General features: G+C 58.6%; 1 protein-coding gene across 7 annotated transcripts in view; it reads left to right on the top strand.

Moving 5' to 3' along the window:
- Positions 1-12,122, top strand: part of BRF1 (BRF1 RNA polymerase III transcription initiation factor subunit) — a 77,597-nt gene that overhangs the window by 62,551 nt on the left and 2,924 nt on the right. For 6 of the 7 annotated variants that reach the window (XM_009249559.4, XM_002825173.5, XM_009249560.4 and 3 more), the window contains 5 exons: positions 2,439-2,705; positions 4,228-4,289; positions 5,125-5,206; positions 5,304-5,359; positions 6,522-6,778. In XM_009249559.4, coding sequence (XP_009247834.4) covers positions 2,439-2,705; positions 4,228-4,289; positions 5,125-5,206; positions 5,304-5,359; positions 6,522-6,778 — 724 coding nt within the window. The remainder of the gene's footprint in view (positions 1-2,438; positions 2,706-4,227; positions 4,290-5,124; positions 5,207-5,303; positions 5,360-6,521; positions 6,779-12,122) is intronic. The other variant, XM_009249558.4, reaches the window with a different exon arrangement.

Here is a 12,122-nt window from a genome sequence, read left to right as displayed (position 1 = left end):
CAGTTGCATAATCTCAGCTCACCACAACCTCCACCCTGTAGTTTGAAGCAATTCTCCTGCCTCAGCCTCCTGAGTAGCTGGGACTACAGGCACGCGCCACCACGCCCAGCTAATTTTTGTATTTTTTGTAGAAACGGGGTTTCGCCACGTTGGCCAGGCTGATCTCGAACTTCTGACCTCAAGTGATCTGCCCACCTTGGCCTCCCAAAGTGCGGGATTACAGGAGTGAGCCATCCTCAGCTACAGATGGATTTTTAAAGGCAAAAAGGGACAGTGATTGGATAGATACAAAGTTGTTTGTCGGGAATTCTCATTGGCTTACAATAGTAACGTTCATTCGTGATTGGCTGTACATCGTTAAACTATTGGGTGTGGCGTTATTAGGTTAGTTTAGAGCTACTTGTGGCAACAGCAAGTGGTTTCAAGAAATGAACACGTAGCTCAAGGGGGAGAATTCACATTCCTCCCGTGAAAATTATTTTCTCAGTCTTTTAAATTTACCATTGGGTGATTTTTAACAGCTTTATTGAGGTGTAATTGCCTTATGAAAACTACTCATTTAAAATGTGTCCTTTAATTTCTGAACTTTGACGTCTGCACACACCTGTGAAGCCATAGTGACAACCAAGAAGACCCACAGATCTGTGGCTCCTGCGGGGTCCACAGGCCCTTGGTCACCACCCCCCCTCCTGCCCCAGGCCACCAGTGAGCTACTTTTTGTCACTATAAATTAGTTGTATTCTGTAGAATTCCGTAGGAGTAGGATCACATAGTATATGTTTTTCCCTTCGGCTTTTTTCACAGTGTAATTACGTTGAGTCATGTGTCATTGGTTTGTTCATTTGTGTTGTGGCGTGGCAGTCGGTAGTCCTTCAGCATGCTGAGGGTGTATGTTGAGTCGTCCATCAATGGTTTGTTCGTTTGTATTGTGGCGTGGAAGTCGGTAGTCCTTCAGCACGCTGAGGGTGTGTAGCCATTCATCTGTTGGAGGACATTGCACGTTTGGGGCTGTTTCAGATGTGCTCCTGAACACTCGTGTACAAGTCCTTGTGTGGACGTTGATTTCCTTTTGGGTCAATTGCTGAGGAGTGAAATTGCTGGGTTATGTGAAAGGCAAGTGTGTATGTCTTTTTTTGTTGTTTCTGAGACAGGGTCTTACTCTGTCACCCAGGCTGGAGTGCAATAGTTCCATCATAGCTCACTGCAGTGTCAACCTCCTGGGCTCAAGCAACCCTCCCATCTCAGCCTCCCAAGTAGCTGGGACTGCAGGCGGGCACCACCACACCCAGATAATTTTTACCTTTCTTCATAGAGACAGGATCTTGCTGTGTTGCCCAGGCTGGTCTGGAACTCCTGGGCTCAAGTGGGCGGTCACGAACTGCCTGTCTTTAAGAAATGATCAGGTTGTTGGCCGGGCACAGAGCCTCACGCCTGTAATCCCAGCACTTTGGGAGGCTGAGGTGGGCAGATCACAAGGTCAGGAGATCAAGACCATCCTGGCTAACACAGTGAAACCCCGTCTCTACTAAAAATACAAAAAATTAGCTGGGCGTGGTGGTGGGCGCCTGTAGTCCCAGCTACTCGGGAGGCTGAGGCAGGAGAATGGCGTGAACTCAGGAGGTGGAGCTTGCAGTGAGCCGAGATCGCGTCACTGCACTCCAGCCTGGGCAACAGAGCAAGACTCCGTCTCAAAAAAAAAAAAAAGAACTGATCAGGTTGTCTCCGAAGGGGTGGCGCCATGTGTGGAAGCGTGAGGGAGTGTGTGCCCCCTGCCTGGGAGGTGTGGCCTGGTTTTCTTTTCAGGGCTAGACATTCTGATGGTTGTGAAGGAGGAGCTTGGGGTGGCTTCGTTTGCATTTCCTTCAGGACTGGAGGTCTTTGTATATGTTCGTTTACACCAATATGTCGTCTTCGCCGGAGCCTTTGTTCAGATCTTTTTCCCATTTTTTAATTGGGTTGTGTTTTCTTGTGAAGTTTTGGGAATTCTTCATCTGTTCTAGGTTTAAGTCCTTTATCAGTTATGAGATTTGCAGATAAGCCTGTGGGCTGTCTTCATTGTCTTAACGATGTCTTTCAAAGGGCAATTGTTCTTAATTTTTTGGAAATCCGTTTTATCAGTGTTTTATGGATTCTGCTTTTAGAACCATTAGAAATGTTTGCCTTATCCAAGGTCACAAAGTTTTTCTTTTACATTTTTGTCTGAAATGTCTGTACTTTAACTCTCCCCCTAGGTCTGTGATCTGTTTTGAGCTAACTTGCTCAGGCAGTGCAAGGTGTGGGCTGAGGCTCGTTGTTTGGCACCTGACTGCCGGGCACCGTGCACTGACAGCCGTTCTATGGGTTACCTGGCAGCTTGGTAGCATTGTTTTTTGTCAGAAAAGTGGGCACCCTGGCCCTCTGCCTGGTTAACAAGTGGTGTGTGGATTGTGTACACCTAGGCTCCACCGAGGACACTACGTCCAGCTTGTGTGGCGAGGAGGACACAGAGGATGAGGAGCTGGAGGCCGCGGCCAGCCACCTGAACAAGGACTTATACCGGGAGCTCCTTGGCGGCACCCCCGGCAGCTCGGAAGCAGCAGGAAGCCCCGAGTGGGGCGGCAGACCTCCAGCCCTGGGGTCCCTGCTGGACCCCCTCCCCACTGCGGCCAGCCTGGGCATCTCAGACTCCATCCGCGAATGCATCTCCTCTCAGAGCAGCGACCCCAGTGAGTTCTGATGGGGCCCTGGGGGTGCTGAGGTCATCGGGAGAGCTTTCAGGCGTGTCCCTCTCATGGGGAGAGCCGGATGCTGCCATCCTCTGTCGGGAGGTGTGGTGTTCTCAAGTGGTGGGCTTGGGTGGTGGCACCACCAGTCCCCACAATGGGGCCGTGTGGGCCTCAGTGGTCCTGGCGTGAAGAACTGGGTGTGTGCCGACGCCGGGATGCGGGGAGTCTCGTTGCCCTCACTGGGACCGCCTTCAGGTCACAGGAGCCACAGAGAATGGAGCCCACAAGTTGTGTCCAGGAGTCCCATGGAGCAGCTCCACCCCTCATCCGCTTGTCCAACATGGTCGGGGGAACGTCACTTGCTGAGCTTGGGCACGGCAATGACGAGGCACCCCTGCCCCATAGTGCCCAGGCCAGGCCACCGTGCCCATCTTGCCCCCCCTCACCCTGCCCATTTGGCTGGGAGCTCTAGGAGAAAGGTGGGTCCCATCCCCCATCCCTGCCAGGACACGCTTCCCTGGCTGAGAGCCTAGACCTTCCTGCAACGCTTCACCCTCAAGCCCTGCCTCCCGTCGGGCACCAGGGCCTGGCCTCTGTGTGAGGAGCCAGGCGAATGTTTATCAAGTGACCTCTGGGCCAGGGGTAGAGACAGTCCTGATGGTTGGGGCTGCTGTGTGGGTGGAACCCAGGCGAGTCACACAGAGCAACAGGCAGATGGGAGGTGCACAGGCCCCGGGGCAGCCAACGGCACAGTGACCCTGAGCAGAAAGGGCCATTCTGGCTGGGGCTGAGGAAGGGCCGTGGGGGGCCTTGAGGGCTGCCTGTGAGTGCTGAGAGGAGCTGTCTCAGGCCTCGGCCCTGGAGCAGCATGGCAGGAGAGCACCTCAGACAGTCTGGCCCTGTGCTGGAGTTGACTTGGCAGCACGGGGCAGGCAGCTATGGCGTGGAGCTGTGGCAAGGAGAGGCTGTCCCAATTCCAGGCTGTGCAGATGCTGCCTGGACTGCGTGGGGCTGGGCAGGGGTGACAGGCAGGTTTTGGGGTGTCCTGAGCATGATCATGGAAGGCTCCCTCAGTCCTGGACTCCGGAATCATTTCTGTCCACAGACCTGTGGGCTCAGTGATGGGGAGCTGGCTCCCCTGAGCACAGACCCCCATCTCACTCCGTGGCCTGGCCTTTCCTTCCTGCCCAGCTTCCGTGCCCTCCCTCGGTCTTTGGTGCCTGACAGCCTCTGTCTCCTGATCTTAAAAAGTTGCTTTCTTACAAAAAGCACAGAAGTGCTGGGGTTTTCCTTTGTAGCTTCAGTTTAGCGTTCTGCTGGCTTCGCTTAGCGTCCTGAGCTAAGCATTTAAAGAGGTGTGGCCGTGTGGGCAAACAGGGCACGACCCACCAGTGCAGAGGAGGGGATGGGGTTCTAGAAGGCCCTTAGCCCAGACCCAGGGTCCTGAGCCAGCCCAGGTGGTGGCCGCGCTCCTGTAATCAGAGCTGGCCCTGAGTGACGCTGATGCTGTGCTTCCCTCCAGAAGATGCTTCGGGAGATGGCGAGCTGGACCTCAGTGGCATTGATGACCTGGAGATTGATAGGGTAAGTGGCAGTACCCATTCCCAGGAGGGGTGGGCTTGGGAGGGCGCTGCAGCCCAAGGAGCCTTGAGTGGCCGGGCGGGGTTGGCCACCTCCCCTACCCAGAGCCCACCCCGCTGGGTGAAGTGGGCTCCTGGCCTTCTAGCCACTGTTCTGGGATCCACCCCCAGACTCTGTTATCCAGTGTTGGCTCGGGGGCAGCCTGTAGAGAGGCCCCTGGCTTTGCCCCTGTCCCTTGCGGCCTTCTGGGCACGTAGTCTGCGGTAAGCACACATCGCACAAATAGCACCAGGATCAGCCCCTCGAAGGGTCTCTAGACACAAGAGGGCACCCACTGACTCCACATGCGCTGTGCGCCCCCAAACCCCAGGGTTTCCAGCCATTGGGACCAGCTCTTTGCAGTTTATCTCAACATACTTGCCGTCTGTCAGGCAGAAAGTCTTCTTCCCTGCTTTCGTGGCTGTGTGGTGCCTCAGACCCTCCAGCCTGGCCCGTCTGTACCTGAGCGGGAGGCTCTCACCCTCACTTGGCCCCTTTGTGGGGACCTGTGGCCTGCACTCTGGCTGGCCAGGGTCCTGGTGCCGGCAGGGCTTGCAGGCTGCCCTAGAGGGTCTCACACATGTGGCCTGCGTGGTTGGCCTTGGGACAGGCAAAGGAGCAACAGGTCCCCAACTCGCCACGCACGGTGAGGCCTCAGCCCAGGCTCCGCACTAAATAGAGGCTGCCCCGGGTTCCCCTTCCTGTAACGGTGGAAATACTTCCCACTGGCCAGCGCAACCTTAGCATGCCCCGGTGTGCGAAGGCTAAAAGCCAGCCCCACTTCCCTGTGCTCGCCCAGTACATCCTGAATGAGTCGGAAGCTCGCGTGAAGGCCGAGCTGTGGATGAGGGAGAACGCCGAGTACCTGCGGGAACAGAGGGGTAAGTGCCACCCGCCCACACTCACACGCAGGACGCAAAGTCCCCAGGCCTGGGGCGTGGGCCCTCAGTGACGCTGGCCCCTTTTCTGAACTTTTAGAAAAAGAAGCAAGAATAGCCAAAGAGAAGGAGCTCGGCATCTACAAGGAGCACAAGGTGGGCGCCTGTGACGCTGGGCCTGGCCTTCTTGAGGGTGTCCAGGTTACAGGGGGCAAATGTCTCTGGAATGTCCCTTCCCCATGTGACAGGAGGGTCTAGGTCCCAGGGCAGGCAGCCGGAGGCCATGTGCTCTGGACCCCGGACCCACGTCCCTAACCACCAGGTCCTGCCCCGTGCTGGCCACAGGCGCCCAGCCATCGGCCTCACCTTGGAGGGCGTGTGCTCAGCCTTGGGATAACCTTCTGGACGCAGCACCGGGGCTGGACGCTGGGATCCCTGCCTGTGTAACTGGGGTTTGCTCTTCTGACGCCCTGGGAAAGTCCGGCTGTAATGCCTCCCTGCCTTGTGGTCGTCACGGTGACTTGCTCTGCCGGCTTACTCTGTGGTGGAATGTGCCTTCAGCTTCATGGTGCAGGCAGCAGTGGTTGGGCCTCTGAGTGACTGAGCAGGAGAAAACACAGGGAGCCAGTTCCCTGCCTGCGAGACTGGGGTCCCTTGGACCAAGCTGGAGGTGGCTGGGATGCAGATGTGGGGCCTACCCACTCAGGAGGACCCGGGGAGCTTGTGGTCAGAGAGTTCGGAGCCCAGGGACTCCACCCCACCCAGCAGCACGTCCCAGACCTTGCTGGGCCACGCGGGAAGGTCATCGTGCAGCGGGGGGCAGCAGGGGTGGTGCGGGCTGATTGCCCTGAAGTGGTCCGTGGCTCCAGCTCCTAGAATGAGATCCAGGGTCTTCGGGCAGCTGGGGCCTTTGACGTGGGCCGCGGTGCTGGGATGGATTGTCTGTCTTCACTGAGTAGCCATCTCTGCTGCAGCCCTCACAGTGCAGCAGCATGTCGCCCTGCCCTGTGTGGGACCCAGGGGCAGCAGGGCCCTGAGCACCTGTGGCATGTTTGCTGCTGTTGCTCTCTGGAGGCCCTGCCAGCACCCATGCCAGCCCACGTGCCCCACTCACCTGGGAGGGCAGGATTTGACGTGGGCAGGCCCAGAGAGCACCAGGCTGGCTCACATTCTGGGAGGAGGAGGCAGGAGCGGCCCTTCTGAAGGCCTGAGCCAGGCCTCACCCGCCTGCACTCCTGGCCTCACGTGGAGCCCTTGATGGTTGAGTGCAGTGGGCGTGACTCATCTCATGGGAGGCATTCTTGCGTGTTTCCTCAAGCCCAAGAAGTCTTGCAAGCGACGGGAGCCAATTCAGGCCAGTACTGCCAGGGAGGCCATCGAGAAGATGCTGGAGCAGAAGAAGATCTCCAGCAAAATCAACTACAGCGTGCTCCGGGGCCTCAGCAGCGCCGGCGGGGGCAGCCCACACAGGGAGGATGCGCAGCCCAAGCATAGCGCCAGTGCCAGGAAGCTGTCACGAAGGAGGACGCCGGCCAGCAGAAGTGGGGCTGACCCTGTGACCAGTGTGGGGAAAAGGTACCGTCCTGTCCTGAGTGGCTGGGTTAGGGCAGCAGCCCAGGGCGGGCAGAGGCCCATGGCTTTGGGTCCTGGAGCTGCCGGAGGCAGCCGGGGCCACAGAAGTGCCTGGAGTGGCATTTGCCACCTGCATGCTGGGGACCGGTGGGCCGTCTCTGGCACGTTGACAGTGTCTCAACTCTCCTTGACCTGGTGGGCTGTGAGCCGATGGGCGAGTCCAGCTGTCAGAGGGGTCCTGCAGCCTAGGCTCTGTTTTGTCCCACGGAGGGGCTGGGACAATCAGTGGGGTCGGGAAGAAGAGTCCCCAGCCCTGCCGCCCTGTGCCTGCTCTGCGCGCCCTGGCTGCATTGCCGTCTCTACCAAGGTGGTGGGTGAGAGCAGTGCACTGCTGAGGAAGGAGGATGTGGGTGGAGAATGTGGCTGAGGGACGGTCAAAGGCGGGATGTGCTGGCCTCAGCGCACAGGGTCACGAGGCTCTGCAGCTCTATGCAGGGCCGCCTTGGAGTGGGTTGGCCTCTGTGCACGGCTTGCCGCTGGGTGGCGGCTGCAGGCTCTCCTGACGAGGCCATGGGTGGCTGGGCTCACCTGCTGCATCTCAGGGGCCTGTGGCTGGTCCATGTGTCCCTTTGGCAGTGGAGATGGGGTTGGTGGCTTAGCTTCTGGGTCCACCCTTTGGTGGTTCCGACCTTCACTCTACCCCACCGAGTCTCCGGGCTGGGAGCGTCTGCTGGTCCTACTGCTCCTTGGGATCTCTTGCGTTGTCTCCAGCTGCTTCCGCCTGTGGGGCAGTGCTGACCCTCGGCAGCCCCGTCAGGGCCTCCTGTTGTCTGCGGTATTTGCGGTGGTTTCTCCTTGGCCTTTTGAGCTGCTAGGCTGGCCACTCCACCCCGTGAGAGTCGGCTGTGCTGTGGCCCTGCCCCTGCCCCTGCTCTGGGGTGCCCAGGTGCTGCTCTGTGAGGGAACCTGACCTCCTTGCAGGCTGGTGCTTCTCAGCCGGCATCTCAGCCCCTCAGGAGGGCCGCATGGGCTGTCTTCTCCACATCAGCCACACAGTGGTCCTCCGGGGGTGCATTCCTAGCACAGCTCTTGGCATATGTAGGAAGTCAGTGGGGCAGAGGTGAAGTCAGGGCAGGTCTATGGCTCGGTTCCCCTGTGCCTGAGCACTCTCAGGTTGGATCTGATGCCTTAGTCTCCATGTCCTCTGCCTGCCCAGCCAGCCTCTGTCAGCGCTGGGGGGGTCCTGTCCCAGTTGGGTGATTCTGGTGCCTGGTTACAGGGTTCACAGCCCCCTCTGTCACATCTGACCAGCTGGCCCATACAGGGCCCGGGTGTGCATGTGTGTCACTCTGTGTGTGTATACACGTACATGCAGTGCGTGTATGCCTCTGTGTGCATGCGGTGTGTGTGTGCATGCAGTGTGTGCCTGTGTGTGCACATGCAGTATTTGTGTACGTGTGTGCCTGTGTGTGCATGCAGTGTGTGTGTGCATGTGCGTGTGTGCCTGTGTGCATACAGTGTGTACCTGTGTCTGTGCATGCAGTGTGTGTGCCTGTGTATGCATGCAGTGCGTGTGTGCCTGTGTGCATGCAGTGTGTGTGTGCATGCAGTGTGTGTGCTTGTGTGTGCCTGTGTGTGTGCTGCAGTGTGTGTGTGCATGTGTGTATGTGCCTGTGTCTGTGTGCATGCAGTGTGTGTGCCTGTGTCTGTGTGCACTCAGTGCATGCATGTGTGTGTGCCTGTGTCTGCATGCAGTGCATGTGTGCCTGTGTGCATGCAGTGTGTTTGCATGTGTGTGCCTGTGTCTGTGTGCATGCAGTGTATGTGCATGTGTGCCTGTATCTCTGTGCATGCAGTGTGTGTGCGTGCCTGTGTCTGTGTGCATGCAGTGCATGTGTGCCTGTGTCTGTATGCCTGCAGCGTGTGTGCATGTGTGTGTGCCTGTGTACCTGCAGTGTATGTGTGCATGTGTGTGTGCCTGTGTCTGTGTACCTGCAGTGTATGTGTGCATGTGTGTGTGCCTGTGTCTGTGTACCTGCAGTGTATGTGTGCATGTGTGTGTGCCTGTGTCTGTATGCCTGCAGCGTGTGTGCATGTGTGTGTGCCTCTGTCTATGCATGCAGTGCGTGCATGTGTGAGCTCGCGTCTGTGCATGCACTGCGTATGCACACAGCGCATGTGTGCATTGGTGCACTCAATACCTGTGTATGTGCATGTGTTCCTGTGTCTGCACACAGTGCATCTGCATGCCTGTGTGTGTGCACACAGTGTGTGCCTGTATCTGTGACTGCACACAGTGTGTGTGCATGTGTGTAAGTTTTTGTGTGCAAGTGCAGGTGTGCATGCCTGTGTGTCTCTCTGTGCATGCAGTGTGCGTGCATGCAACACGTGTACCTGTATGTCTACACAATGTGGTGTGCAGGTCTGTGTCTCTGTGTACATGTGTGTGCATGCATGTGTCTGTATACACTGTTTCTCTGTGTACATAGGGCATGTGTGTCTCTTACGTCTCTCAACTGTGTGCAGTGTGTGTGCGCGTCTGTGAGTCTGTGCGCACACAGTGTATGTGCACACACATCTGCGTGTTCATGCACTGCTTCCTGCATTAGAAACCCATCAGTCTTCCCCTCAACATGGTCATGATCTGATTCGTGAATATTTAGTGTTCTAAGACGGAAGCATGAAGACCTCAGGGCTGGGGATACGTTGACCCCCCGCACCCCCACCCCCACTCAGGCCTGGGCAGCTCAGGCAGTTCCAGCGGGGCAGGGGAGAGGGGGTCTACCTGGGGATAGAAGGGCATGTCCCGGTTGTCCTTGCAGCCCATGGGGGCAGCTTTTCACTGAGGAAAAAGGGATTTGGACCGCTTGGAAAGAGGCAGAGGCTCCGACGTGGGGAGGGGAGGTGGGGAGGGACCACCAAGGAGGGGTTCAGCTGAGGAGGCACTGCCTCAGCCCAGCGACCACAGCGTGCCTCAGCAGCAGCTGTGCTACCTTGGGCAGCCCAGGCATGACAGTACCTCCTTGCTGTGGGGGAACCAGCCTGAGCTGCACCCCCATTCTCTTTGGCTGCCAGTGGCTGCCTAGCCCATCTCCCTCTGGCCACCCGCCCCTGGTCCCGTGTCGTGACGCATGCTTCCCCTGATGACAGACAACTGCAGAACCTGAGCTGGGCCATGCAGGGGTGTGGGCAGCTGAGCCATACAGGGATGTGGGCAGCTGCTCCCTCCAAGCTTGTCTCCTCCTCACTCTGTGGTCACTCGGGCTGCTTTGAGCCTCGGGGTCTTCCTCTAGCCCAGGCAAATCAGTCTGCCCTCATGCCTGAGTGTCCCACTCTGGGGACAGGCAGAGGGGCCAGTGTGGGCCGTGGGCCCCAGCGCCCATATCTGGAAGGGGGACAAAGTGGGGGCCCACCAGATGAGCTGCCCTCTTGCCTGCTTACAGGCCCCAGGATCCCCCCCAGGCTGGGCTGGGGCCGGGCTTCAGCCAAGCGGGGTCAGCAGGTGCTGGCACGGCTGCGAGAGGGAGCAGCCTGAGCCCAGCAGTGGGTTTGTGTGAACAATGGGCGCAGCACCCCACATCCTCAGGCCCCTGGCTGGGGACCCCCCTACAGGCCAAAGCCATGGCCAAGGTGATGCCAGGTGGGAGCTTGTTCTCCAGGCGCTCTCAGGCCCTCCCGTGTGGCCTGGCCGCCTCAGGTTCACACAGGATACTGCGTGGAAGGGGAAGCCCTTGAGACAGGCCCCCAGCTAGCCCGCAGACCCCAGGAGCCCTTGTGGTTCTGCACCCTTGAACACCATGCACCCTTTCTCCAGCTGGGCTGTGCAAGAGTAGGGAGCTTTCTGGTCACCCAGGGTGAGGCCTGGCAGAGCTGCTTCCTGGTTCTGGAAAAGCTGGACTTGTCCGTCAGGATCTTGGGTCAGTGCGGCAGGACCTTGTGGCTTGAATTTCAGCCTGTCCTCAGTGCCAGGTGGGGGAGGGAGGGTGTGTCCCTGCAGGAAGCGCACCCTCGTAACAGCGCCGCTCTCCCTGTGGCCCCGTATTCCTGCCCGCCAGCATCTGCTCCATCTCTGGCTAAGGTACAGTCTGCCGAAGTCAAAGAAACTGCCTCTTCCAGAGGTTGCAGTGGGCCGAGATCGCACCACTGCACTCTAGCCTGGCGACAGAGCAAGATTCCGTCTCAGGGAGAAAAAAAAAAGAAAAAAAGAAACTGCCTCTCCTTGAGCCAGCGGGGTCTCAGGGCCCTTCTCAATGGGGGCCTGCTGGCCTGACCTACCAGAGCATGAATCTCCTGGGGACTTAGTCCCACCTACCAAGATTAGGCCTCCGACCCAACTGCCAGGCCTGCCTCCTGGAGCGCCAGCCACTTCTGGAGAGACCACAGTGGGGTGTCTCATCGAGGTCAGCCTGCTGAGAAGCCCCGCTGCAGGGCCAGCTGCCATCCCCAGAGGCCCCCACTCCACTGCACAGTAGGCCTGGGGATGGGAGTGGGGAGGGCGGAGCAGCACCTGTCAGGCTCCAGGAACCAGGCTGGAGGCCTGGCCTGAGGATACGGCACCACCAGGAGCCCTGGGAGCTCAGGCTCCCGCTGTCTCCAGACTGGAGCGGGGCCACATGGGGAGCCTGGGGCCTCAGCCTGGCTCACATCTACTGTCAGCTTTACCCCGAGCAGAGCTCCGTGTCTAGGTGTTCTGCTAATGTCCACTTGTCACGGGGTCCCTTCCCAGTGTCCTGAGGGTTCATCTGACACGTCACAGCCAGGCAGGGCCCTACCTCAGGCCCCCTACTGCCTCCCCACACAGCTGCGCCCAGGAGGGAAGGGCTCTGCCCCCGCTGCTTCCTTCCCCACAGGCCCTGAGCCCTCTCATTGCCCGCCCAACAGCCCTGTGTGTCCATGCTGGAGGTTGCGGGTGATGCCTGCGTCCTGTCCCGTGGACTCCCCTGTCTCCCTGGGGGGACCAGCAGTCTCCAAGAAGACTTGGCATGTGGAAGGCATCTTTGGCCTTTGTGTGTGGCGGTCCGGCGAGCAGGCCCTGGGCAGGGTGTTGTCAGCAGAAGTGGGGATTGCCCTGGGCCTGGTGAGGGTTGGGGAAGCAGTCTCAGGTGTGACAGTGTCCCTTCACCCTCCCTCCCCTCCTCCCTCAGTGAGGTAGGGCACCAGGCAGCTGCTTGAGGGCTCCAGCACTGTTGGAAGGGGAGTGGGCTGGGGAGCGGGGCATCTGCAGCTTCTTCGTTTCTGTGTCAAGTGGTGCACCCTGTTGAGTGTTGAGAGTGTGAATGGGTCAGAGCTCTGTGTTGACGTGCAGTGAGCACTGATGGAGCACACAGAGTCTGGACGCAGAACCAGA

The sequence above is a fragment of the Pongo abelii genome, chromosome 15 (genome assembly GCF_028885655.2).
Source record: "Pongo abelii isolate AG06213 chromosome 15, NHGRI_mPonAbe1-v2.0_pri, whole genome shotgun sequence".
Lineage (NCBI taxonomy): Eukaryota > Metazoa > Chordata > Mammalia > Primates > Hominidae > Pongo > Pongo abelii.
Note: the sequence above shows the minus strand (reverse complement) of the source record. Positions and strands in the feature narration are given on the sequence as shown.